This window comes from Thamnophis elegans, chromosome 15, assembly GCF_009769535.1.
Source record: "Thamnophis elegans isolate rThaEle1 chromosome 15, rThaEle1.pri, whole genome shotgun sequence".
Classification (NCBI taxonomy): Eukaryota; Metazoa; Chordata; class Lepidosauria; order Squamata; family Colubridae; genus Thamnophis; species Thamnophis elegans.
The window spans coordinates 8,186,462-8,214,269 of NC_045555.1; the positions used below are offsets into that span (position 1 = coordinate 8,186,462).

Below are 27,808 nucleotides of genomic sequence, written 5' to 3' on the forward strand. Positions count from 1 at the left end.
GCTCTTCTCCTCTCTCTCTGGCAAAGGCACGGGAAGGGGGAGCACGCCCCGGAAAGCTCATCCCTGGGGACAGCCAGACCCAAGAGAACCAGAGGGCAGAAAACTCCTCTGGCCTCCGGCTTGGAGCCACGCCCTACCACCCAGCTCCCCGAAGGAGGAAGAGGAGGAGGAAGGGCCGAGGGGAAGAATCCGGAGCCATCTGCGACCTCTTACCTCAGCAGACACATACCTGCCGAAGGTCAATGACATCCTGCAGCATGAAGCGAATGCGGGAGGAGGTTTTTCTTTCCTTCACAATTTTCTCCATTTGATTGAAATACTGGTCCATTCGAGGCTGGAGAGAACAGAAAGGATCACATACGATGCCAGTCTCCTCTTTTTTCCCCTACGTTCTGTTGTGTCCTAGGCTTCCCAAGAGCATGAAGCAAACTCCTTGTCCCGGCAAAAAACCCTTTTATTAATTTGCTGTGAATTTTGCTCATTCTCATCCAACAGTCTTTCAAGGGAGGATTTACAGTCACAGACCTTATCTGGCTTGGAGAGCTGCCAGGCCGATAGCTGCAGAACTTGGCAAGGAGTCACAAACCAATTAAGCGAACTAATTGCCTCTTGCAAACTCCACTCCCCTTTCTCTCCTCTTTTATTTCATCTTCCACCTGTGGCCTTACTCCCAAGTCGACCCCTGTTCTTTAGCTGTTCCCTTCGTCTGGCAACTCTGTGCATGTGCACATCAGAAACAGGCTCCAGCTGTTCGTCTGCCTGACTCTGACTCTGAAGGCAGCTGATAACTGGCATACAGCTCTGGCCCTCTCTCTGCCTCTGACACAGAGCCCTCATCAGAGCCTTCCCCAGACTCCAGGACTGGCCCATGTTCCCCCCCAGCCTCCGCACTGTCTGAATCTGCTGCCACTGGCAGGCCACAACACATTCTAGGATTGAGACCTCTGGCAATACTGAGGCCCTCCAGCTTCCCCGGCCGCCGCTACCTTGGCCTTCTCAAAGTCCAGGTCTTTGCCGATGGTGGTCAGCAGGCGACACAGGCACTCCAGGGATTCCTCGTCGTGGTTCTTCAGCAGCTTCACCACACAATCATGCATGATGGCTTCTGTCAACATCTTCAGCTTGAAAAGCTCCCCGATGAACTTGATGTTGCCGATGGACCGCCTTCGGGCCTTGTCCTTGGCCTCCTCCAGTTCGTCGTGAAGCCGAGTCCTCTCCTCTGGCTGGGAGGGGGGAAGGGGGGGAAAGGAGCAAAGAAAGAGGCCTGAGCAAAGGGGACACCGGCTAGTTAACAGCCTTTTGTTTCCAGCTGCCCTTTCCTAGACTGGCTGCCAGGAAAGCTTCTCTCTTTTCCAGGCAAGAGCCACCGAAGCCAGAACCACCCCTCCGCAGGCGGAAGGAACAGGAGGCCTCGGCGACACTCACAGTGGTGGCGGCCTCCAGCTCCTTCTGCTTCTTCTCGAAGACGTCATCGTCGGCCTTGTCTTTTTCAAACTCTTTCTGACAACGATTCAGCAACAACTTGCGGAAGTTGACTGTGCTGTCAGGCTTGTTGGCCATGGGCACTTTCAGCTGCAGAAGGGAAGAGAGCAGACAATAGGTATGAACAACGGAAGCCCTCCTGCAGTCGCCGTTGGCACTTGCTATCTCTGCTCGACAGCGCCCAGGCAAGGACCTGCCTCAATGACTTTCCCAAGAAAGTAGAACTCTGGAAACGGTTTCCATTTCAAAAGGAGCTTTTACTGAGAGAGTGATTGCAGAGAAGTCAGGCGCCAGAGTCTGAAATTCAGGCACAAAGCTTCATTAGGCTTTCAACTCCCCCTCCACCCTGATACCCCGTGTTCTGTTCTGACCTAGGCTTCCAAACCGAGTCCTCGTCCCCATAAACCCCTTTTATTTAATTTACACTGAATTCCTCTCCAGCAACCTCCTGGCCCACAGTCTTTCAAGATCATTCACAATTACCAACCTTTCATCGGGCTTGGAGAATGGCCAGGCCGATATCTTTCAGACGCCCACAGTACTTGGCAAAAATGTAGGAATGAACTAATTGTCTCCTGCAAACTCCACTCCCCTTTTATTCTGTATGGGAGGGACCATTCACTGTTCATCTGTCGCCTTATTCCCAAGTCAACCCTTGTTCCTTAGTTGTTCCCTTCGTCTGGCCGCTCTGCGTATGCGCACACTGGGAACAGGCTCCAGCTGTTCTTCTGCCTCACTGATGTTTGACTCTGAAGGCAGCTGATAACTGGCATACGGCTCTGGCCCCCTCTCTTCCTCCGACACAGAGTCCTCATCTGAGCCTTCCCCAGACTCCAGGACTGGCCCATCTTCCTCCCCAACCTCCTCACTGTCCGAATCTGCTGCCAGCTCTGCTGTCAGGCCACAACATGTCCGCCCGTAGTCAATAATATGCTACAAAGATGTTTTAGAAATTGCTGAGGCAGGATGGTGGGAACGATTTCATCCTTGGGGCACTGCAACCTTGGATATACTCCACTGGGAACCGTTCAGGGGTAGTAGCTGCAGATGGTGTGAACTTTCCCCTTCCTTTAAGCTCCCAAGCAGTTACAGCTACAGCAAAAGCATGCAAATTATGTGGCCCACCTACCGGAATGGCAGCCTTCCAATAGGGCCCCCCCGACAGCCCACTTCTGAATTCCAAAGTCGGATCTGAGCCCGCACCCAGCACCACCCGACTTCTGCTGGCCCCGCCTTACCATGACCAGGCCCCTGCACATATTGGCGTAGGCCACGGAGAAGCTGGGCTCGTCAATGGCTTTCTCGAACACCAGATCGATGACCCCTTTGAGCCTCTCTTCCGTGTCCACCGTCAGGTCAGTCACTTGTTTCATGAGCTGGTTGAACATCTGCGGGGTCAGCTTGTTCAAGATGCTGCGGACTTTGCGGAACAGCTCCTGGAGGGAAGGAGAGGAGAGGAAGAGGTGTCCGCAAGAGTTCCTGAAGGCCAGCCAAGAAAGGATTCCCCGGGGATCCCCCGTTTCACTCCCTCTATCTCTGCTGAGGGCTGGGCAGGGAAGGGAAGGAAAAGTGGTGGTGGCGGCGGTGGGGGCACAGCGACAACCGAGTGTGCAGCTCTGGGAGCCATTTCAGCACCGGGAGCCCCTCCCCTCCTCTTCCCTTACAACAAGGCAGAAGAAAGCAAGCTGTCAGGCTTGGAAGCCATCTTTGTATAGGGCCTGAAGTCTGCCACATATTCAAACACAGTGTACTGTGGGAAGTGGGGTTTGTATGAAGTCTTGGAGAGATGTAGCCAAAATAACATTCCTTCTCAGAAAGTCAAGGCAGCCTTACCCCTGCACCTGGTACGGAGGAATCTTTCTTCGTGGCAATAATTGATTGGACCATGTGATGGACTTGTGGGTGTTGGGCAGTGATGGATTCCGGATCCCATTGCAACTGGTACACTGCGCATGAGGCCGGGCCTCCTGGTCGGGCATGTGCGCTGCACATACATGTGCACGCCACCGCCCTGCGAGACCCAACTGCTTGGCAGTGGTTGCGTAGGTGCCACACACAGCGTGCACCTGCGCAATTGGCCTGTCGCATTAAAAATGGCCACAGAACGCGGGCAGGCTTGTTGGCCAAACGAGCCACCGTACCAGTACGGTGGCTGCTGCTCCCGGCTACTACCGGTACTCCCGTACCAGGCCATACCACCCAGAAACCACCAATGGTGTTGGGGCAGGCTCTTGAACTTTCAACCGTGTGGGGAAAACCTGGAACCTGGGTTTTCCCAGATGTGCCAACATGGCTCTCTTAATAAATTGAAGAATTTCTAGCCTCGGAGTGTTACTTATTTGAGGATGCTGTTTGGAACTCTGACACAAGCCAGCCGTTACAAAAACACCAGTCCAAAGAGACTGTGGTTAGCCTGGCATTGGTGTCCTCGTCTCTTAATGTGCGCCAACTGCAGGGCCACTTCTCATCGTCTCTCTGCGTGCCCCACCTGGGTTTTGATGTTCTCGGGGTCCTCCACTTGGGTCTCCCTCTTCAGGCTCGGCTTCCAGGCATTCTCAGCTTTCTTCAGATGGACGTCCTCTTTGACGCAAACTGTGATGATCTTCCTGGGCTCCCTCCTCTGGCCCGGCTGAGATCTCCGCGGCCCGACATTCAGCAGCTGTGACAAAAATGAGCAGTCCAGGCTATCACATCTGGCTATTACCCAAAGGGAGGGAAACTGTTCTGACTTAGGCTTCCTGATAAAGCAAACCTTCTTTTACATAAATGGCTGTGAATTATGGTCATTCATACCCTGTAATGATTCACAGTCTGTGAAGAGTCCAACAGATGTCTGCTCAAGTTGCCACAGGCTTTCAGGGGAATGTTGATAAGCATCTACCTTTATCTCCCTTGAAATGCTGCCGGAGACCTAATTGCCAATTACTTTTGCAAGGCTGAACGGAGCACAGTCAAACGGACCTTCTCAGAGTTTGAACCGACCAGAATGAACAAATTGCTTCCTGCAAAGGCTCATGTCCGTTTGCTTCTCCTTTATGTCTTATGGGAGGGACTAATCATCTCCAAGCCTCACTCCCAAGTCGCCCCTTTTGTCTTAACTCTTCTTGCCTTCTGGCAGTTCTGCACATGCGCACACTGGGACATGTTTCTTCTCCCTCGATGTCAGACTCCAGAGGCTCTGGAGGCAGCACATCGCTACTAGATGGCCTTGGCCCCCTCTCTGCTTCTGATGCAGAACCCGCATCAGAGCCTTTCCCAGATTCCAGGACTGGCCCATGTTCCTCCCCAACCTCTTCACTGTCTGACACTGCTACCAGCTCCGCAGGCCGCTGCCAGACCACAACAGAAACAACTTGCACTCCAGTCACAAAGAAATCTTTACAATCCACATGTCAGCCCTGAAGCTGGCCTGGTCGAAGCCATTTTGAAGCTTCAGTGCTGACGCAACTGGAGCTGAAGGATAAGGAGGGGGTGAACAGAGATAGCTGGGGTTTCATAGCCAAAACAAAATACTTTCTCCTGGGAACCAAGGACATTCCCACAGGTGGCCAGGGGGAGGAAAAGCTTTTGCTTTTAATTAGATGAAAACCACAGGAACATTCAGAGTTGTTTTCACCAGCCTGTGCCAATATGATACATCCAATAAAACTATTTTTTGAGGCATCTACCTACCTCGGAGTTCTGTTTGTTATGGGTGTATTACTTGGAATCCCGACACCACGGCTGACTGGCCACATTGTCCCCTGACTGCTTTTTGCGGGATACTCCCCCCCACACCTGTTTCTTTCTGAAATGACCCAAACCCATTGGAGGATTCCCGAGAGAATTTTTTGCAATTTTATCAACCTTGTTCTGGAAAAAGGTTCGCTGTTTGCTTTTATTATGCTGTATGCTTTGGGGGGTGGGGGATGTCATATGCATTTTAAAATACCGTATTTTTCGGAGTATAAGATGCACCAGAATATAAAAAGCACCATGATTTTGAAGGGGTAATTTTTTTTTAAAAAAAAAAAAGGTTTTGCACTCTGCAGGCCTCCCAAACCCTCTGCATGCCCTGTTTTTTTCAAAAAAATAATAAAAAAAGGCATGCAGAGCTTTGGGAGACTTGTAGAGTGCTCCTGGGGGCTTGGGGGGGGGGCAAAAAAGGGCCATTTTTCACAAAAACGGGCCTTTTTTTGCAAAAATAAAAAAGGCATGCAGAGCTTTGGGAAGCTTGTAGAGTGCTCCTGGGGGCTGGTGGGCAAAAATGAGCAAAAAATGACCAGTTTTTCACAAAAACGGGCCGTTTTTTGCAAAAATAAAAAAGGGCATGCAGAGGGTTTGGGAGGCTTGCAGTGCTTTTGGTGGCTGGGCAAAAACAAGCAAAAATGGCCCTCCCCAGCCCCCAGGAGCACTTTGCAAGCCTCCCAAACCCTCTGCATGTCCATTTTTACAAAGAGGGGAAGGTTCCACTAGGCCAAAAATGCTGCATTCAGTATATAAGATGTACCCAGATTTTCACCCTCTTTTCTGGGAGGAAAAGGTGCGTCTTATACTGTGAAAAATACGGTACATCCCAGCTAAAATGTGGCAATAGTCATCACAGGATATGTAGCCATGGGGAAAAAAGGAGCAATATGCATTTCACGGCCAGCCACAAAACCAAGCCGCCAGCAAGCTGAAGAAGGACCGGTTCAGTTGGGAAAGCAAGGGACTAAAATCTTCCCTCTGCTTTTTTTCCCCCTTTGGCTTGCTAAGCCTGCTGCTCTCCAAAACGAATACACGTGACCAGCACTGCAGCAGCCGAACGGAGCCATCACTACGACCTGCCTATGCACCAATGCAAAGGCCTCTAAACAACTGGATTGATCCGTTAGGACCACAAGGAATTTCCCTAGCACGCTGCCGAGGAAATCATTCGTTAAGGTTGACCAGATTTGGGAGACCAAAAAATGGACCGGGAGCAGTCTTATTCACAGGGGCATGTAGTCAGGGCCTCGGCGAAACACTTCATTACTACTACTGCTCGCTAATGTGTAACCTTCCCTTAAGGTAAAGGTTCCCCTCGCACATATGTGCTACTCATTCCTGACTCTAGGGGGCGGTGCTCATCTCCCTTTCAAAGCCGAAGAGCCAGCGCTGTCCGAAGACGTCTCCGTGGTCATGTGGCCGGCATGACTAAAACGCCGAAGGCACACAGAACCCTATGACCTTCCCACCAAAGGTGGTCCCTATTTTTCTACTTGCATTTTTAATGTGCTTTCGAACCTTCCCTTGCTGTCATATTCTGCAGGTGTTTCTTGTGAAAGCATGGGGGGTGGGGAGAGAGGCTTGCAAAATTGGCCCACTGGAAGGGTTGGCTCATCGCGGCTCAGCTCTCCTCCCACCATTTGCTGATTGGGAAAGGGCCTCTTTGGATGAAATCACTCCAGGGGAAGGATACTGCAAATCCCCATTCCCACCTCACTCTGGGGGCAACCAGAAGTGGTAATTTACCAGTTCTCCGAACTACCGTATTTTTCGGAGTATGACTCACCAAGATTTTGAAGAGGCAATTTAAAAAAACAAAGTTTTTGCACTCTGCAGAACTCCCAAAATCGGCCCATTTTTTTGTCAAAAAAAGAGGACATGAATAGCATTTAGAAGGCTTATAGAGTGCTGCTGGGGGGTGGGATAAAATTGAGCAAAAAAATGGCCCATTTTTCGCTCATTTATGTTCTCCCCAGCCCCCAGGAGCTCTCTGAAAGCCTCCTAAAGGCTATGCATGGCCATTTTGGTGAAGGGGGTAGGGTTTCGGGAGGCAAAAAATGCTGTGTTCAGTGTATAAGACGCACCCAGATTTTCAGCCTCTTTTTTGAGGGAAAAGGGTGTGTCTTATACCTTGAAAATATGGTACTCAAAATTTCCGCTACAAATTCTCCAGACCCTGTCAGAAACTGCTGAATTTCACCCCTCCGTCAGCAAACCTCAGCAAACGGTAGTAAGAGATGAGTGATGATGTCCCTTGCCTGTGGGGCAGGGGTAAAATTCGACTGGTTCTATCCGGTTCCAGCAAACCGGTCACAGCAGCGGCAGGAGGCTCTGCCCACCCACCTGGACGTCATTATCACGTCCCATTTTTTACACTCTGCGCATTCGCAGAAGGTCCTACGCATGCGTGGAGGTTGCGCATGCTCACATTTGTGAACCGGTAGCGAAGGTAAGTTGATTTCACCCCTGCTGTGGGGTGGCTGAGAATCAAGTCGTGGGCCCAGCCTGCCCACAGCTTCCTCCTGTCCAGCAGCGAAGGCTGCTGCTGCTGCTGCTCTAAGACAGGTGGTGATGGCCCAGGCTGCCGGCTGCTGCCTAGGCACGGAGCAGGCCTTCCCTAAGCAAAGTGTCTTGCCTGTCCCCTGGATTGTCATACAAGGTCAAGGGGACAGAGCAGCAGGCAGGGGATCCCCCCGCCCCCCAGTATGGCTCTCAGGACTGCAAACAGACAGCTGGAGAAGCCACTGGGCTCAAGAGGACTCACCTTGTGCCCAGGACTGTGGAGAGCAGCCAAGGGTGTATCCATCTGAGGCCCAAAGTCCACCATGCCCTCTGCGAGGGATGTACCTTCCCCTACCTCCCAGCCCTGATGCAGCGCAAGGCCAGTGCCGTGTAAGCCAGGGCTCCTCTGTCCGGGTAAGGAGGGAGGGGGAGAGGAAAGGCAGGCTGAAAGCTCCAAGGGTGGGGGGACGGGGAGGGGGCAGCGAGAAGCCTTACCCCTATCTGCAGGTTCCTCAGCTGCGGGTGAGACGAGACCAACAAAGGGCATGCTGGGGTGCCACATCGCGTGCCAGAGGGGAGTCCGGGTGGGGGCTGCACTTTGCAGGCCTGAAGGAACGAAGGAAGGAGGGGAGCGACTCAGCCCGGGCCGCCGCACCAGGGAAGAAGTTTTTTTGGGGAGGAAAGAGGGGGGGGGAGAGATTCTGTGGCCCCTTGAATAGCCAGCTGATCTCTGCACTGCCCTCCCCGCTTGCTTTCCAGGCTGCCTTTGGCCCAAGGAGAGAAAGCAGAGGCAGCAGAAGGACCGGAGCAGAAGGACCGGAGTCTTGGGGAAGGCACTTGGGGAGGCCTGAGCTTTGGTAGGGAGGAAAGAGCGGAGCAGAGTGTTGGGGGAGACACGGATAGCGGGAGGGAAGGAAGGAAAGGAAAGGAAAGACAAAGCGCAGACCCGAACATCCAAAGCCTGTGTCTGCCAGTGCACTGGATGACCATGCACAGAGAAGGATGGCAAAAGGCAGGCAAACCGAAGCAAGAGGTGAAGCTCACTTACAGCGCTACCCCGTCCGCTGGGGACCTGTCTTCCAAAATCAGCGAAGGCTGGGGTGAAGTCTGGGCCCCGGGCCAAGATCCGAGAGTCCAACATCCGAAGAGGCAGTTTGGGCTGGTTGATCTGAAGGGCCGGAAAAAGGGGAAAGAGTTATGCAGGGCAGGGGGCCGGCAGAGCCCCCATCCCTCCCTCCCTTCTCTCAGAGGGCTCCTGGGCTTCGGTCCAGCCCTCCTGGTTTCCCCGGGGTGAGGATGGTCCACTCCTCTAGTGCCCAGCTGACTCACAGGCTCCTAACCTTATCGAGGACGACGTCGCTGATTGGCGGTAGCCCCTCCGGCTTCTGGATGCAGGCGGGCATGAACTGGAAGTCCAGCAGGAAGTCCCGATCGTACTGCTTCTTCCCTTCGGTGTCCACAGGCTTCCACTGTTCTGTAGGGGCAGAAATGTTGCTCTTCACAGCCCAGCTCACCTCTCTCTACAGAGGGAGGCTGCTGCAAGGTCTGGGCCAAAGTGGGCAGTGAGACCATCCAGATTGCCCTGGGGTCCCCCTTTCAAAGCATCTAGAAGCGTGCCAGAGGGGCTTTCTCTCCCTTACCCGGCTGACAACAGCTATCTTTTGGCAAGTCCCAATGATGATTAAAGGTGAAGGTTCCCCTCGCACATATGTGCTAGTTGTTCCTGACTCTAGGGGACGGTGCTCATCTCAGTTTCAAAGCCGAAGAGACAGCGCTGTCCAAAGACGTCTCCTTGGTCATGTGGCCGGCATGACTTAAATGCTGATGGCACACGGAACGCTGTTCCCTTCCCACCAAAGGTGGTTCCTATTTGTCTACTTGCATTTTTTACGTGCTTTCGAACTGCTCGGTTGGCAGAAGCTGGGACAAGTAACAGGAGCTCCCTCCGTTAGGCGGCGCTAGGGATTCGAACTGCCAAACTGCTGACTTTTCTGATCAACAAGCTCAGATTCTTAGTCACTGAGCCACCGTGTCCCTGGGAAGAGGCTAGAGACGATGCACCTAACGCATCGTTGAGTTCCTAAAGGAGGGAGGTGGCAATGAGGCTGTTTGGGAATCCCCTGGGTCCCTCTGAAAGGGAGAACACGAACACGAACACACACACACACGGCAGCCCACCCAAAGTCTGATTTTGTTCAGAAGTGAGCCGGAACGCGGGGTGGGAGGGTGGGGGTGGAGCAGCAGCCAAAGCACCTTCCTCTCTAAAAGAGGAAGGCAGCCCTCCTCTTCCTCGCCCTCTGAAACCATGGCAAGACCGGACCCCCGAAAGTGAACCACCTGGCCTATCGGGCACAGCTCACTTCTGGTCCTGCAGGAAGCAGGCCATCAAATCCTCAGACTCTCTCCCCCCCTGGAGCTGCCCTCTCTGTTCCCATGAGGTTGCAGGCGGTGGAGGGGCTGCCTGGGGAGTTCCCCTCTCTGAGCTCGGAGACCAGGCTGAGGATGGAGGCTACCTGGCTTCTGCTGGCAGGCGGGGGCTTCGCTCGCACTCTCCGTGCAGCTTCCTTCCCTCTCGGGAGCCTCCTCAGCCCCGTTGCGGACAGGCTCTCCCTCCTGCTCGCCATTTTCTTCCGTCACGTTGGCTACTTTCAGGTCGGATGGAGAGGCCGTGTTGAGACTCCTGGCCTCTTGCTCAGCTTCGGGGATCCTCTCCCCTCCAAGCAAATCTTCTGCCTGAGGTTGAAGCAGAGAGGGGCCAGGCCCGAGTTAACCCCTCTGGGGCCCAGCAAGCAGCACAGCAGCCTCTCTCCGCAAAGGGGGGAAGCCAAAAACTCACTCCGCACTTCAGACAACTGGGAGTTGCTGGGAGCCCCCCCCCCCCAGGTCCCACATTCCAGGTCCCACATTCCCCCCTCCCCCCAACCCTGTGGCCAGGCTGATCCGAGCTCTTCCTCTCTCTTCTCTCCCCCTCCCCCAAATCCATCATCCCTTGGTACATGGGCCAGCATCTCTTGGCTCTGGAGCTGCATGTGGCTCTTTCATTCCACTGCTGCAGCTCCGTTGCCGAGCAGCTGTACAGTTGATAGGGCTTTCGGTTAGGACAAGTAGAGGAAAAATGAGGCTGCGCTAGGAAGAGACTCTATGGTGGGGAAACCGGACTTCCGGCTGGCCAGAATTGAATGGGGGGCTTCCGGTTATGACCTTTGTGGCTCTTGACGACCCCTACCTTGGCGGGAGGAAGCCTACTCCAGTTGAGCAGACTGGCATCAGGAAAGGCCCATCCAGCATTGTGTCTTTGGGGGATGATCACCCACCTTTGGGTATCCTGCCCCACCAGGCGCAGAGGGGCTTGCTCCCCACTCACCTCAGGCTCCTCCGCCGCTTCCAGCCCTTCGTCGGCTGCCTGGCTCTGTTCTTTTGGTTTCTTCCACGTCTTTGGTGCAGCTGCAGCGGTTGGGGCTGCAAAGATCAAAAAGGGGTCATTTCCTACACCCAAAGTGAGGGAGAGCCTTGAGCTGACTCGAGCTCCAGAGAAAGCCATGCTGGGGCAACTGAGCCATGCTCGGCAGCCATTCTCCCAGGAGTCACCCAGGAGGGGAAGGCAAAGGCCCACATGCTGACCCACCTTCTTCCAGGTCGATCTTGGCACTCAAGCCCTGGACGTCGTCCTCTTCCAACTCCTCTTCTTCCGTCCGGCCGTCCACCTCCAGTTCGTCTTTCGCATTGGGAGTGTCTTCATTCAGAGTCAGCTTGGGGGACTCCTCTCTGTCCAAATCCCCCTGGAGGGTGGCAGGAGCACCAGCCGGCGGGAGAGGAGGAGAAGGCGAGCGGGGAGGAGACGGGGGAAGATGGGGGGCGAGGGCCACGGGCAGGGCAAGGGGAGAATGGGGAGGCCTTGGAGGCGGCGAGGGAGAGCCGGGAAGAGCCACGGAAGCCGCAGGCGGCACGCATTCGGCCTCTGTTTCTTCTTCACTCGCGGGTTCCAGAGCTGGTGGCACGGCTTCCTTCGGTTCGCCAGGTTCCAGGATGTTCTCGCTGAGCGTTACCCTTTCGGGAACTCCGTTGAGTTCGTTACTTAGATTAGCACTAGCAGTCTGGTGCAGGTCGTTGGGCACTACTATCCTATAGGGCTCCCGACATCTCTCTGGGTCGGCCTCCTCTGCCAGGGGGCAGCTGGGCAATTCCAGGCAGGGCCCAGCCCTGGCAAGTGGAGGAGGAAGAGGAGGAGGAGCCTCCTGAGGCGGGGAAGCCAGTTCGCACCCATCCTGCGAGCCCGATGCAAGTGGCGACCTGCTGGGGGGCACAACTGCAAGGGAGGGGGCTCCAGCGGGACCAGGAGGCTCCAAGGAGGTCTCTGGGCAGAGGGGGGTCTCCGCAGTCAGGCCCGCTGGTTCTTTCCTCTCTCCACTCGGCTCTGGTCTGAGGGCAGGGGAAGGAGATTTTAATACTGGATCTGTTTTAGGCTTCTCTTCTGGGGAAAAGGAGAAAGGCAGAATTACAAAAGCCGAGCCCTGTCAGACCGAACGGATGTTGCCTCCCCCCGCCCCTCTCCAAGGCCCACCAGCTGCAAGCTCCCATTGGTTCATCTCTTTGCCAACCCACGTGTCAGGCCTTCAGCCATCTTTCTTTTGGATCTTTGGCCTGCCACACTTTCTATTATTCTACTATGCATTTTCTATTGTGAGAAAAAGGGAGGGGGGGATGGTATGGAGTTAGATGACATGTAGCCATAACAAAATTCTTTCTAGAAAGCCAAGGTCATCCTTTGTCTCTGCACCTCTGCACCTGGCCGGAACGGGATGGGTGGAACTGCCAGCGTGGTAGTGGGAGATTGGACCATGTGATGGACTGGTGGGTGTGGGGACAAGATCTTGAACTTTCAACCGGGTGGGGAAAACCGGGAAGCTTTCAGATTTGGGCTTTCCCATATGTGCCAATATGGCTCTCTTAATAAATTGGAACTTTGAGGAAGCCTTTGCCTCGGACTCGGATTTACTTTCGGATGCTATTTGGAACCCTGACGTTAAGATGGGGGAACCCGCAGAAAGCCCCCCCCCCATCCCCGATTCATTTCGACCTCAGAATGACAGGCACACCTGCAGGCCACGCCCCCAAAGGGAGAGACCACGAACCAAAGCCAGCCATCTTTTGGCTGCCAGGTGGTAACGGCAGGAGTGGCTTTGTCGAGAGCTGTGTGACTTGGGGGTGGGGGTGGGTCAGAAGCAAAGCTCTGCAGGAGGAAGTTTGCTGCTCTGGAGCCAAGGCTGTTCTGAAGGAGCCCTCCAAGTGGGGCGGGATTGAGGATCGCCCCAAGGATGAGGAGGGGGGCTGTTGAAGCTCTCATTTCCCTTTAGACTTAAAGGTAAAGGTTCCCCTTGCACATATGTGCTAGCTGTTCCCGACTCTAGGGGGTGGTGCTCATCTCCGTTTCAAAGCCAAAGAGCCAGCGCTGTCCAAAGACGTCTCCGTGGTCATGTGGCCTGCATGACTCAACACCAAAGGTGCACGGCACACTGTTCCCTTCCGACCAAAGGTGGTTCCTATTTTTCTACTTGGATTTTTTACGTGCTTTTGAACTGCTAGGTTGACAGAAGCTGGGACAAGTAACGGGAGCTCACTCCTTTACACGGTGCTAGGAATTCAAACAGCCGAACTGCCGGCCTTCTGATCGACAAGCTCAGCATCTTAGCCACTGCGTCCCTCTTAGACTGGAGTCAACCCAGCAAGCCAATCGTTCTGAACCAGGATATATTGCCACCCACATTTGAAAGACAAAAGTGGAAGAGAAGCGCTAAGCAAGGGAAGGTTGATCCAACAGTGGGGAGGTGTGAGAGGAGGGGGGGGGTGTCAGGGCGGCCAAACAATGTGATGAGGAAATGGTCCTGGTGGGTGGGGATAGCAGCACGCAGCATGTGCGTCTATGTGATTAGATTTTCTTACTGCATTTTAAAATAAATAAACCACCTGTCCCCTACCAGGAGGAGACAGGGCATGTGCGGTGAGTACAGTAATAACGACAAGACAGAAACGAATATAAAATTCAAACCACAAATCCAAGAGAACCGAGTCTTAGATTGCCTCTATACAAAAATCCCTTTCCTATCCGCCCTCCCCCCAGATGGCCAAGGTGGGGTCAGGACCCTCCCTCAGAGCCCAGGAAGACTGGCAGCTCTCCTTTCCTCATCTGAGAGTGCCAGGCTGCCAGTCCCTAAGCGCAAAACAGCCCTGGGAACAGCTTAGCAGGACTGGGCCAGGCTGCGGCAAGACCAGAGAAGTGTGTGTGGGGGGAGGGAGGGGGGGGGCGTGCCTCAAACCACCTCTCCCAAGAGTGTGAGGGAGGTGGGTGGGTCAAGCAGCTTCTCCTACAGGTTTGGGTGCTGAAAAGAGGCCAGGGCAGAGCAGTAGGAATAAGGCTGGGTTACGGTCATGGAATTTCGGCTTCCCTGCGTCCTTTCGAGTCTTTGCAGATGGGGCTCGAGACAACCAATCTCGTCCTGCCCTCTAGTATGCAGAATTGGGGTGTGTGTGTGTGTTTCTCAACCTCTTCTCCACCCCTAAAGATCCTCGGGGGAGGAGGAGGGGGGACAAGACCCACCTCTCTCTCTCCAACCAGGACGAGCTGTCCATCCATCCACCCACCTTGCTTGAGGCCGCCCGTCGTTGCGATGGGGCTGCTGGCAGGAAGGGGAGAGCTCTCCACGGTCCCGCAGGCCACAGCGTTGTGCTCAGGGACCTGGCTGGGCAGCTGCGGCTGCGGCTGCTGCTGAGATTTGAGGTACAAAAAAAGAGCGATCGTGAGCGTGCAAATGTTAAAAACTGGCAAAGTGGGAACGCAGGCAAGCAGGCGAGCGGAAGAAGGAGAAGAGGAAAAAAACAAAGAAAATTAGGAAAACAAACAAACCGTAATATACATTGGGGGGGGAGGGAGGGGGGGAGAAGAGGAAAGCAGCAGGAGAAAGGTGGGAACAGAAAGAACGTTACTACCAGCGGCTACACTGACGATGACAGCAGAGCACAGCTTTCCGCATGTCTCGAACCCTCCCCCCCCCCCACCCTGGGCAATGGGCCAAGGATCCTGGGTCAGGGGAAAACAACCCTCCCCCCCTGCCAAACTTCTAAGCTCCCAGAATTCAACTGACAGGCCAATTCTTTGAAATGGCCTAGCCCATGGGTCAAAACCTGTGTGGCTCTGGAGCCACATGTGGCTCTTTCATCCCTCTGCTGCGGCTCCCTGACGCCGGTCAGCTCCACAATTGATAGGGCAGCAATGGTGAACCTTTTTTGGCTTGTGTGCCATAAATGGGGAAACCGCAGAGGAGTTGTGCGTGGGTGTGCTGCATCGATAATGCAATGCGCGACCCTCTCCAGCGCGCATGCTCACATGCTCGCATGACAGGCGCTCCCCCATTTTTTGCATGCTTTTGTGGCAGCGTTCCCCATGGTCATATGATGAAAATTGGGATGTTTGGCAACTGACTCAAGATTTGTGACGGTTGTCCCCGGGAAGGAGAGGAACGTGATCCCCTTTGGCGGCCTTCTGACAAGCAAAGACAATGCAGGGGGAGGGGGAGCTAGATTCACTTAACGACCGTGTGACTAGCTTAAAAGCTGCAGTTATTCACTTAACAACTGTGGCCAGGTTGTAAGATGGAGCAAAACTCTGTCTCGCTTGGCAACAGAAATTTTGAGCTCAGTTGTGGTCGTAAGTGGAGGACTACCTGTGCTGGAGACCACTTTCTCTTCAGGACAGTAGAGTACCTGTCTCTTTTCTAGTATCTCTTCGCACTTATGGCTATATCCATGTTGCTTGTATCTTTAACATTTATGTTGTTTTGTTTGTTTCCTAGTATAATTTGATTGCTTATTAGTAACCTATGACTATCACTAGGTGTCGCATCTTATGATTCTTGACAAATGTATTCTATTTTATTTTACTTTATGTACACTGAGACCCCATGCACCAAAGACAAATTCCTTGTGTGTCCAATCACACTTGGTCAATAAAGAATTCTATTCTAATCCCTAATTCTATTCTATTCTATATTTTATATTCTGTTCTATTCTATTCCCTTATTCTAATTCTATTCCCTAATTCTATTCTATTCTCTATTCTGTTCTATTCCCTAATTCTATTCTATTCTATGTTCTATTCTATTCTACTCCCTAATTCTATTCTATTCTATTCTACTCCCTAATTCTATTCCATTCTATATTCTGTTCTATTCCCTAATTCTATTCTATTTTCTAGCTCTATTCCCTAATTCTATTCTATTCTCTAATTCTATTCTATTCCCTAATTCTATTCCATTCCCTAATTCTATTTCCTAATTCTATTCTATTCTCTAATTCTATTCCCTAATTCTATTCCCTAATTCTATTCCCTAATTCTATTCCCTAATTCTATTCCCTAATTCTATTCTATCCCCAATTCTATTCTATTCTCTATTCTGTTCTATTCCCTAATTCTATTCTATTCTATTCTATGTTCTGTTCTATTCTACTCCCTAATTCTATTCTATATTCTGCTCTATTCTATTCTATAGGCACAGCAGGAGCTACTGTATAGACATTCCAAGCGCGGATTCCTCTGGAGAAAGGAGGGGAGGGAGGAGGGGCTGGTTACCTGGGGAGGCGTAGGGGTAGAGGTGGGCCGGACTGCAGGAGGCGTGGGGTTCCTGCTCCCTCCGCCAGACATAATTTCTTCCGTTATGTCTCTGCCCCCTTGATTCGGATCCCGGATGCGGATCTGTCACAAAAACAAAAACAAAAACACAAGGAAGCCACTGAGTCCCCTTTACTCAGATCATCCCACAGGGAGGCCAAGCCAGACCCAATTGGACACTGTAGAAGATGCCCAGGCAGCAGAGGTAGCAATAGCACTCAAATTTACATACCGCTTTACAGTGCTTTACAGCCCTCTCTAAGTGGTTTACAGAGTCAGCCTATGGCCCCCAACAATCTGGGTCCTCATTTACCCACCTCCGAAGGACGGGCGGCTGAGTCAACCTTGAGCCTGGTGAGATTCAAACTGCCAAGCTTCTGGCAGCTGGCAGCCAGCAGAAGGAGCCTGCAGTACTGCACTCTAACCACAGCGCAACCCGTGACTCATAACCCTGAGATCACCCTCAGATGCCACCTGGGGCCACCGAAGAGCTAAACGCCCTGCTGTTCCCTATGTCATCAAAAAGTGTTTTCTGTTCTTCTGAACAATAGACATATACCGCTTCACGGTGCTTTTATAGCCCTCTCCAAGCGGTTTGCACAGTCAGCCTATCGCCCCTAACAATCTGGGTCCTCACTTTACCGACCTCGGAAGGACGGAAGGCGGAGCCAACCTCTGGCCTGATGAGGATCAAACTGCCGGAAATGCAGACAGGTGACCGGGCCCTGCTTGATGCCACCCCTTCAGGGGCGCTGCCTCCAGCAGCCGAGATCGGCCTCCTGGCCAGTCAACCGTTCCAATCATGGGAAGAAGCCCCCGCAGACAACGCTTACCGTCTTCTTCTCCCGCTTGGTGGGTGGGAGCGGCTGTTGTTGGGGGGTAGGCACTATGATGGGCGTCGACGGATACACCGGCTGACTCGGATAGAAAGGGGCTCCTGAAGGGAGGGAAGAAAAGAAAAGAAAATTCTTCCTCTCGCACATATGCGCTGGTCGTTCATGAGTCTAGGGGGCAGTGCTCATCTCCATTTCAAAGCCGAAGAGCCAACGCTGTCCGAAGACGTCTCTGTGGTCATGTGGCCGGCATGACTCAACACTGAAGGCGCCTGGAACGCTGTGACCTTCCCACCAAAGGTGGCTCCTATTTTTCTACTTGCATTATTTATGTGCTTTCAAACTGCTGGGTTGGCAGAAGCTGGGACAAGTCATGGGAGCTCAGTTTGGCGAACCCCCACAAATGACACCCCTGGCTGGCAGAGGCCGCCCCTCCCAGGAGTCTCCACACGGCCCGTTCATCATGCCAGGAAGTGCAGGGCCCGCCTGGAGGCTCGGGGAGGGGGGGAAATGGGCCTATCGAAGGTTCTGGAAGTCCAGAAACGGGCCTGTTTCCAGCCTCCAGAGCCTGGGGAGGGCGAAAAATGCAGGCCAACTAGGCCATGCCCACCCAGCAACAGGGCAGCGATCCCGTTGCTGCAGTTTTTGAAGCCCAACCCCTGATCTTACCATAGGCGTTGGGGAATTCTCCAGGCCCCGGTCCTGGATAAAAGGGGCCAGGCCCTGGGGGCTGAACAGGATACTGTTGTGGGGGGCCCACGTAAGGAGGACCGCTATGCCGATACTGCGGAAGGAACGGCATCAGGCATAAGGAGAGAAGAGGGAAAAACAGCAGTGAGAAAGGAGAAAACGCCCGCCCCCCCTCTCTCTAGGGAGGAAGCAAAGCAGGCCTCTGGCTGGAAAGCACCAGAGGGCAAGTTCTACCTTCCTATAACCGCCCCTCCCCCAATCAGAAACAAGCCATGAAAACTCAGCCCCCTCCCTGGCAGGAGCAGAGAGGGCTTGTGGTGCCCACCAGGGGAAGACGCCTGCCGCGGCTTTTCCAAGGGTGGCGTTCCTTCCAGCCAAAGCTTAAAAACTGGCAAATACTACAGAAGGGGGAGGGGGAGCAAGGACAGCCCACAGCACAGTGCTCCCCACTTCACCTCACCTCACCCCAGCAGAAGCGGGCGGCAGCAACCTTACCTGTGGAATACAGTACTGGGGGCCCTGAGGCATCGGATAGGGTATCGGGAGGTGGTTGACCATCATGATGTGCTGATTGGCCTGATAGACAGCCGTAGGGGTTTGTGCGCCTGGGCGGAGAGAGGGGCTGCTGTTCTGGATCGTAGCTCGAGGGGGCTGGATTTGAGGCCTCTGGAAAAACTGGGGGGAGAGGGGGAGGGAAGCAAGGAACCTGGTGGGTTAGTGGATCACTGGCACCAGAAAGACCCTCTGGGCTCCCAACTGAAAGCTAGGTGGGCCCCCGCTTCTGGAAAGTCCTGCTCCCAAAGCCAAATGGAGGCTGCAAACAAGGCCCACAAGTCCCCCGCACGGCCATCCAGAGACGGGCGGCAGGTGGGACCTTCTCCGAGTTTACCATGGGAAAGTGGTGGTCCTCCTCGTGTAAAAATTAAAAAGAAAAGGTAGCAACCTGGCTTTAAATAATGTCTCATTCTTGTCCCCCAAGACTATCGGCAGGAGGGCCAAGAGCTCTGGTTAAAGATGGCAAGGTGGTGTCATTTTTAACGTGTAGGGGTCGGCAACCCACGGCTCTGGAGCCGCATGTGGCTCTGGAGCCGCATGTGGCTCTTTCATCCCTCTGCTGCAGCTCCCTGTTGCCTGTCGGTTCCACAATTGATAGGGTTTTTGGTTAGGACAGGTAGAAGAAAAAGGGACACTGCGCTAGGAGGAGATGGGGAGCTTCTGTTTAAGATCTTTGTCGTTCTTTGGAGTGTTTAAGGTTGCCGACCTCTGGTGTAGACTCTCCCGTGTGCGAAGGTGCAAGCATTAAAACATCCGACTGTTAATGAGGGGGTGGTGATGAGAGCAAAGAGACAGTTGGGCCATGCAGAGCCAGTAGTGAAAGTTACCTGGATAGGTCTGAATCCTCCCTTCAACAACGAGAAGCAGCAGGAAATAAAAAGAAAGCCGGTGGAACAGCGGAAAGGTCAACCCTGGGAGGAGAGGGAGGGGGCCAGCATGCAACGGAGGAGGACCCTGGCCCACTCGGCCTGGCCAGCTAACCTCCGAGGCACCTACGACTCCAGCCTGGACGGAGCGGCCTGCGTGCCAGGCGCCAACATTATCTGTCCCAAGAGGAGCCAGGCAGATCGGAATAGCCTGCGGCTGCTTGAGTCACCCTCTCCTTCCTTCCTGGGTTTTCTCTTCTATTGCGGGGTGGAAGCCCAAGGTATTTGAGGACATCCAATCCAACTTAGGGGCTGCTGGCAGGGAGAAAGGATTTCCTTTCCCAGACCTGAGCTGCCTCGGGAGACCCCAGAGTGCACAGCAGAATGGAGAGATACTAGGTGCCCCAAATGTCGGATTGGCTTCCGGGTGGGTGGGGGCCGAGACCTCTCCATACGGGGCACTTTCAGCCCAGACAAGACGCCAGCCTGGGACCCGGGGAAGGGCCTCAGGGCACCAATTCCCACTTCAGCTCACTTGGAGAAGCAGCGGTGTTCATTCCCAGAAAGTGGATAGGACAGGAGCAGAGGTGGTATTCTAACGGTTCAGAACGGTTTGCCAGAGGCGGTCGTGGAAATCTGGTTCTATTTCGTCCTATTCAGAGGATGGGTTTTTGAGCAAAGCGCACAAGCGCACACACGCATTTGCGAACTGGTAGGGAAGGTGTGTGAAAACTATCTTTGGACAGGAGCCATAAAACCAGCATTCCTTGGGACTCACTCTCCAGTGTCCAAATCCCGCACTGCCGTTCAGGACTAATTGAGTCCCAGCTGAGAAAATGCCACTAGGAGACAGCATTCATCCCCGCGTAGCCAGTCTCAATAGAGCAGGAGCAGCTTTTAACCCCGGCACAGTCCAGCAGGCTTCTCCTTTAGCTGCCTTTCCTTGGGGCGCTGCCCTGCCCAAGCCAGGAGACAGCTGGGGCACCTGGTTGGACCTAGAAAGCTCTGTTCCGCTCCATGGAAACACAGACGCAGAAAAGATATCGTATTTTTCAGAGTATAAGATGCACCAAGATTTTGAAGAGGCAAATAAAAAGTTTTAGCACTCTGCAAAACGGTCCCGTTTTTGGTCAAAAAAGGGCATGCATAGCCTTTAGGAGGCTTATAGAGTGCTTCTGGGGGCTGGGGGAGCAAAAACTAGCAAAAACAGCCTGTTTTTCACTCATTTTTGCCCTCCCTAGCCCCAGGAGCATTCTGGAAGCCTCCTAAAGGCTATGCACAGCCATTTTTCCAAAGGGGTTGGGGTTTCGGGAGGCAAAAAAATGCTGCATTCAGTGTATAAGACGCACCCAGATTTTCACCCTCTGTTTTGAAGGAAAAAGGTGCACCTAATACTCTGAAAAATATGGTATATGTTTCTGCCTGTTTCCCTTTCCCTCACCCAGCACTCATCTATTGGTCATCTAATGCAGGTGTGAACCTGTAAAGCATTTCCATGTCTGTTATCAAGTAATAATAAATGACTGGATTTCTTTGGAAACTTGTCTGGAGGCTCGTAAGTTAATTAGGGCATCTTTCGGAAACCTGACATGTAATCCTCGACTTACAGCAGTGACTGTTCGAAGTTATAACATCAGTGGGGAAAAAAATGGCTGACAATCAGGGTTTTTTTCATGCTTTCACAAGCATTGCAACATCCCTCTGCGGTCACGTGATTAAAATTCAGATACTTGGCAGTATGACTCTGATTTATGATGGTCGCAGTGCCCCGGGGTCATGCGATCCCCTTTGGCAGCCTTTGGACCCAAGCAAAGTCAACGGAGAAGCCAGATTTGCTTAAAGACCGTGGCAAGAAAGATTGCAAAACGGGGCAAAATTCACGGAACAATTGCTTCACTTAGCAAAAGAGGGTTTTGGGCTTGGTTGTGGTCATAAGTCGAGGACTACCTGCACGCGAGGAAAGAACAGGAGATGAGGACAATGATCATCCCCTTCCTCTCCCCAACATGATAAGGCCGGGACTACATCTCAAACTGCAGGATGCGTCCACTTAGCCACTGACCAATACAGGGGCTGACCGATCGGAATTCAAGCAAATGGGGAGCTTACGAGAGACCCCCAGATCTGGCAGTCTTTGTCCGACTCCTCTCAACCTGTGGAGAAGCAGTCTTCCTAGGAAGCATCGATTTTAGGCTCCCCCTGCTTTTGTCACCCGTAATGGTTCATTCTCCCCCCCCCACCCCACTCATGGTTGTTTCTTAACAGCTTCTTGTTGCGCGTCCCGATGCGCTAGTTGCCTGCAAGGGATTTGCAGGAGAAGGTGCAAATCACCTCAAACGTCACGGCAGACACCACCAAAGGCAAAGCCAGGGGCACAGAAAGGCAATGAGCAAAAGGCTCTGGGAGGATCCACAAGACCGTGTGTGTGTATGTGTGTTCCCCCACAAACACTCAGCCAACATTGATCAAACCGAACCAGAGTTTATGGGCATTTTTTTGAGGTGGGGGTGTCAAATGACAAAATGATTGCAGCAGCCATTGGTCTGATGACCTCACTGCCCAAAAGCCACCGCTTTTGGCCTTACGGGGACCGGATGAGGCCCGGAGATCCTGACAACAGCACTGGGCATCTATTATGGCCAGCATATTAATTGGCACTTGGCAGGTCTCTGCCCTGCACAACCCCCCCCCCCCCCACACACACACACAGAGCGGGAAAGACATAACAGGGCTCTGAACTTCTACTTGCGATACACTTTCTGCTAACATCCAGTTCTGGGACCAGACTGCCTTTAATGACTTCTGTGTTTTCATTTCATTGTGGTCCATGAAGATCACATGTAATCCATCAAGCGCCCATCAAGGAGACCTCAAGGAGTCAAGAGGCAGCCTTCCCTATGGATCTGGATCTCTGACTCTCCACCCATTCCCGGGGAGGGGCAGCTCAGCCGAGATAGCCTCAACGTGCAATGGCCCGAGTGGTCCTTTCCTAGTCTTCAACGACACAGAAGTGGGGCCACGGAGAGGACGGGAGAATGGAGAAGCCCCTCTGGACATTCTCTCTCTCTCCCTCTTCCAGACCACTTAAAGAATCCAGCCAAGCGGCAATCCTGGGTGGCACCCATGGAACCCCAATATTAGGCGTCAAATAAAGAGGTGACCCAAATTGAACCGTGCCGGATCTCACAATCCTCACCAGTTCTCGCGTGAGGCTCACAGATGCTCGGTTCAGGCCAGAACACCAGCCTCAGGTGACACTTTTGGCTATCAGGTTTGCCGGTCTTGGCTCCGTAAGACCAGGGCCCAGCTTTCCAAACTGCAATTCAGCAGCGCCGGCTGCAGCTCTTGTGTATTAGACACAACCCAACCCTCCCCAATCCCGCAGGGACACATCCTGATCTGACACAAAGGGGAGGAACAGAAGAGCAGTTTGCTACGAAGCGTAGGTTGGAGCTCAAGTCTCCCCACTCCGTAGACTAGGAACCCTGCCATGCTCTCAAGGAAAAGGTTCCCCTCACACATATGTGCCAGTCGTTCCTGACTCTAGGGGGTGGTGCTCATCTCCGTTTCAAAGCCGAAGAACCAGCCCTGTCCGAAGACGTCTTCGTGGTCATGTAGTTGGCATGAGTAAACGTCAAAGGCGCATGGAACGTTGTTTCCTTCCCACCAAAGGTGGTCTCTATTTTTCTACTTGCATTTTTTACGTACTTTTTAACTGCTAAGTTGGCAGAAGCCGGGACAAGTAACAGGAGCTCAGTTTGGCGAACCCCCAAATGTCACCCCTGGCTGACCACACCCACCCCTCCCAAGAGTCTCCACGCAGCCCGCTCATCATGGAGGCTCAGGGAGAGGAGGGAAAATGGGCCAACTGGAGGTTCCAAAAGTCCGGAAATGACCCTGTTTCCTTCCCACCAAAGGTGGTTCCTATTTTTCTACTTGCATTTTTTACGTGCTCTCGAACTACTAGGTTGGCAGAACCTAGCAGTTTAAAGGGTCTCATAAGCACCAGAGCGCTGAGACCACCTTCTTCAGGACATGTGGAAGAGGGCTGTTAGGGGGCAGGAAAGCAAGAAATTAATAGCTGTTAGAAAGGGGAGGCAGCCCAGAGCCTGAGGTTAAGGTGTTTCCCAAAGAGCATTTATTGAGAATTAGGAGGAGGAGGGCCAGCCAGCCAGAATGCCCTCCCCCCCATTCCCATCCCCCAACCAGTCTGCAGTAGAGGGATAAAGAGAGGGGGGCTAGGGGAGTCAAGGAGGGTACAGTACCTGGTGGTGGGCAGGTCGCGGCCCAGCTGCAAACTGAGGAGAAGCGGGAGAAACAAAAACACAAAAAAAGGGAAGGCACAGAGAGTCAGAAACACACCACAAAAGGCCAAAATGTCACACTCTATGCAAATGAAACCCATGGGGGGTGGGAGGGGGCTGCATAAATGAGAGATGAGGAAATAAAGAGCACTACAACAGAAGCACAGCTGCAGCACACGGAGAGAGGGGCACGGCTGACCCCAGCTGACCCCCCCCCCCAACACGAGTGAACCTGTGACCAGGACAGGGAGTTGCTCCATTGCACCAAGGAAGCAGCCCCGGGAAAGCCCACCCCACTATTGCATGGGGGCAATCGGGCTGAGTGTTCCCAAGGGAGAGGGTGGCGGGGACACCCCACCCCCACCCCAGGCAGAGCAGCAGCAGCTGGGAGCTGAACGTGGAGGGAGGGGAAGGAGAGAAGGGGGCAGAGGAGGCCTGCCCCGCCTGCCCTGAGCTTCAGTTTTTAACGCCCTGGCTGTCTATCCAAATTGCCAGCCTGTCCTCATCAGCCACAAGAGGCGTCCTCTCCAGCACCATTGCGCGGCACAACCGCTGGCTGTGAAAAGCCACCAGGAAGAGCCTGCTCCCTCCTGGCCCCCCACCCCTTTTTTTTTTCCCCTAGATCTTTCTGACTGCCTCCTTTTTTTCATTGTTCTGCCCATTGCAGGCTAGGGAATACTTGAAATAAATTCAGAGTAGCTGCAAGTCGGGACGATCTCAGGAGAAAAAGACGATATCTCCTCTTGTTCTCTCTTTTGACTTGTGCGAACAAAAACGCAATGGTCATTTACCGTATTTTTCGGAGTATGAGACACACCGGAGTATAAGATGCGCCAAGGTTTTGAAGAGGCAAATTTAAAAAAAAAAGTTTTTGCACTCTGCAGACCTCCCCAAAACGGCCCTGTTTTTTGTCAACAAAATTGCATGCATAGCGTTTAGGAGTCTTATAGAGTGCTCCTGGGGACTAGGGGGACAAAATTGAGCAAACAACGGTCAATTTTTTGCTCATTTCTGCCCTCCCCAGCCCGCAGGAGCTCTCTGAAAGCCTCCTACAGGCTCTGCATGGCCATTTTGGTGAAGGGTGCGGGGTTTCAGGAGGCAAAAAATGCTGTATTCAGTGTATAAGACGCACCCAGATTTTCAGCCTCTTTTTTTAGGTAAAAAGGTGCGTCTAATACTCTGAAAAATACGGTATCTGGCCAAATCCTATCCGTGAGACTGAAGAGTCCTCGCAGGGACACAACAGCGGGTGCCAGCGGGCAACAAGGGCACAAAGCCCCTTCCCATCCACTGTCTCTTCCTGGAGGGGACGCTCCGAAGCCCCCAGGATTGGAGGAGACGATGGCCAGCCTTCCCCAGCTCCTCCCTCCGGAAAACAGCACTCAAACCCTCCCCCGCTTTCTCCAGACATGCACAAAACAAGCCTTGGCCAGCACTCAGACTTGGTCAGATCCACACAGGAAGGGCCTCCGCTGCTCCTCCAGCCAAATACAGGGCAGAAACGCCCCCCCCCCACTTTTGCAAAGCCTTCTGGGAAACCCCCTAAGATACTAAGCTAGGCAAAGAGAACTCGAAGAACAACTTTAGGTAAAGAAACAATCCTAGCCTATTCTCCTGCTGGCTGCCCTCAGCTAACTGGCCACATCATCCTCCGGAGCTGTAAGCAACAGAACAAACTGTAGTCACGGGTGGCTCAGAGAGATTTCAAGGGTTCGTTTCCTGGGGGGAGCGGGGAGTGGGGGGAGAGAAGCCAATAGGGCTCCCAGTGTCACCTACTGGAAGACTAGAGTATGGTTGGGAAGGGGGCTCCAATGCTTAAAGCACTCGGGGCGAACCTTTTCGGCACAGAGTGCCCAAAACGGAACATGCATGCATGCATGCATGGGGCATGTGTGCACGTGTGTGCATGCACTGCATGTGTGTGTGCCAGAGCACCAGAAACCCAAAGATCAGCTGCCCGGCATGCGCATGCCTGTTCTCCGGCCAGTTTTGGCTGTTCTCCGGCCAGTTTTGGCTGTTTTCCGGCCAGTTTTGGCCTGAAAAAGGCACATAAACGGCCTGAAAAATGGCCTGTAAACGACCCGAAAAACATTTTCTGGTGCCCACAAAGACCAGCTAGCTAACACGCATGTGCACACCGGAAAACAGAAGATCAGCTGGACAGCGTGTGTGCCCACAGAGAGGGCTCTGCGTGTCACCAGCTGAGTGGTTTGGCAACTCTGGTGAACTTGCCGTAAAATAGAAATAGCCCTTAGACTTATATACCGCTTCACAGTGCTTTAAAGCCCTCTCTAAGCGGTTTACAGAGTCAGCTTCTTGCCTCCCATCAATCTGGATCCTCATATGACCCACCTTGGAAGGATGGAAGGCTGAGTCAACTTTGAGCCTGGTGAGATTTGAACTGCCAAATTGCAGGCAGCCGGCAGGCAGCAGCAGGAACCTGCAGAACTGCACTCTAACCACTGCGCCACCGCAGCTCATACAAACTGGCAGGCCAGGCCTCCCTTTTGCCTCATGGGAGCTGGCACGCATGATGAGATGAGGGTTTGGATGGGCCGGGGACCATCGCGGCAAAGCCAGCTGATGTAATTAGGAGGCACCCCAGCTGCCCACGGCCCTGAAGGGAAAAGGGACATAAGGCCACTTGTTGTGACACACACACACCCCGGCCCACCCCTCAGCACCACCCGGGGGCAGAGCGGGATTGGGGTGGGCGGGGGGTGGGTGAGAAAACAATGCAACCAAACCCAGAACAGAATGCAAGAGGGATTGGAGAGCAGCCAAAATTGCATTTGTTTTGGACTTGCGTGGGGAAGGGGGAGAATGAAATGTTACGTGAGTAGTTTTTAGTCATGGGGTGGCGATGAGAGGCAACAGATGGCAAGAAAAATTGCACACAGGGTAGTATTTTAGGTGTATGGGGGGGGGGGGGGAGAGAAATTGTTCACGACCACAGAAAAATGGCTGACAACTTTTAGAGACAGCTTCTACCCCATCATCTTCTCCGGGATCTGCGCTTGAGGGGCTGCCGATCCGAGAGTCCGTGGCCAATTTGCCTCAATCACTGCAATTCAAAGCATAGCTCCCTGAGCCAGGGTTAGGAAAAAAAGCAACGTTTTGAGCCTTTTCGGCTTTCCTTTGGGGCAGCTCAGGGGTGAAATTCAGCAGGTTCTGGAGAACCGGTAGCGGAAATTTTCAGTACTTCAGAGAACAGAAAAATACTACCTCTGGCTGGCCTCAGAGTGGGATGGGAATGGAGATTTTGTAGTATCCTTCCCCTGAAGTAGGGAGGGAATGGAGATTTTGCAGTCAGAGTTGGGAGGGAATGGAGATTTTACAGCATCCTTCCCCCTGGAGTGGTTTGGGAATGCGGAATTTGCAGTATCCTTTCCCCAGGAGTGGAAAAGGAATGGAGATTTTGCAGTATCCTTTCCCCAGGAGTGGGGAGGGAATGGAGATTTTGTAGTATCCTTCCCCTGAAGTAGGGAGGGAATGGAGATTTTGCAGTCAGAGTTGGGAGGGAATGGAGATTTTACAGCATCCTTCGCCCTGGAGTGGTTTGGGAATGCGGAATTTGCAGTATCCTTTCCCCAGGAGTGGAAAAGGAATGGAGATTTTGCAGTATCCTTTCCTCAGGAGTGGGGAGGGAATGGAGATTTTGTAGTATCCTTCCCCTGAAGTAGGGAGGGAATGGAGATTTTGCAGTCAGAGTTGGGAGGGAATGGAGATTTTACAGCATCCTTCCCCCTGGAGTGGTTTGGGAATGGGGAATTTGCAGTATCCTTTCCCCAGGAGTGGAAAAGGAATGGAGATTTTGCACTATCCTTTCCCCAGGAGTGGGAAGGGCATGGACATTTTGCAGTATCCTTCGCCCGGAGTGAGGAGGGAATGGGGATTTTGCAGTATCTTTCCTCGGGAGTGGAGAAGGAATGGGGATTTTGCAGTATCCTTTCCCCAGGAGTGGGGAGGGAATGGAGTTTGCAGTATCCTTTCCCCAGGAATAGGGAGGGAATGGAGATTTTGCAGTATCTTTCCCCCAGGAGTGGGAAGGGAATGTGGATTTTGCAGTATCCTTTCCCCAGGAGTGTGGAGGGAATAGGGATTTTGCAGTATCCTTTCCCCTGTAGTGGGGAGGGAATGGGGATTTTGTAGTATCCTTCCCTGGAGTGGGATGAATGGAGATTT

At 53.0% G+C, this 27,808-nt stretch overlaps 1 protein-coding gene across 1 annotated transcript in view; it reads right to left on the minus strand.

Moving 5' to 3' along the window:
* LOC116518821 (eukaryotic translation initiation factor 4 gamma 3-like) overlaps window positions 1–27,808 on the minus strand; it is a 66,866-nt gene that overhangs the window by 11,147 nt on the left and 27,911 nt on the right. The window contains exons 6-22 of the mRNA XM_032232355.1: window positions 23,585–23,617; window positions 18,394–18,573; window positions 17,878–17,992; window positions 17,209–17,312; window positions 16,337–16,459; window positions 14,353–14,476; window positions 11,339–12,184; window positions 11,078–11,172; window positions 10,227–10,446; window positions 9,054–9,187; window positions 8,762–8,881; window positions 8,209–8,319; window positions 3,971–4,141; window positions 2,721–2,918; window positions 1,426–1,572; window positions 987–1,223; window positions 230–334 (exon numbers count right to left, since the gene is read on the minus strand). Of these exons, the coding sequence (XP_032088246.1) occupies window positions 230–334; window positions 987–1,223; window positions 1,426–1,572; window positions 2,721–2,918; window positions 3,971–4,141; window positions 8,209–8,319; window positions 8,762–8,881; window positions 9,054–9,187; window positions 10,227–10,446; window positions 11,078–11,172; window positions 11,339–12,184; window positions 14,353–14,476; window positions 16,337–16,459; window positions 17,209–17,312; window positions 17,878–17,992; window positions 18,394–18,573; window positions 23,585–23,617 (3,063 nt within the window). The remainder of the gene's footprint in view (window positions 1–229; window positions 335–986; window positions 1,224–1,425; window positions 1,573–2,720; window positions 2,919–3,970; window positions 4,142–8,208; window positions 8,320–8,761; window positions 8,882–9,053; window positions 9,188–10,226; window positions 10,447–11,077; window positions 11,173–11,338; window positions 12,185–14,352; window positions 14,477–16,336; window positions 16,460–17,208; window positions 17,313–17,877; window positions 17,993–18,393; window positions 18,574–23,584; window positions 23,618–27,808) is intronic.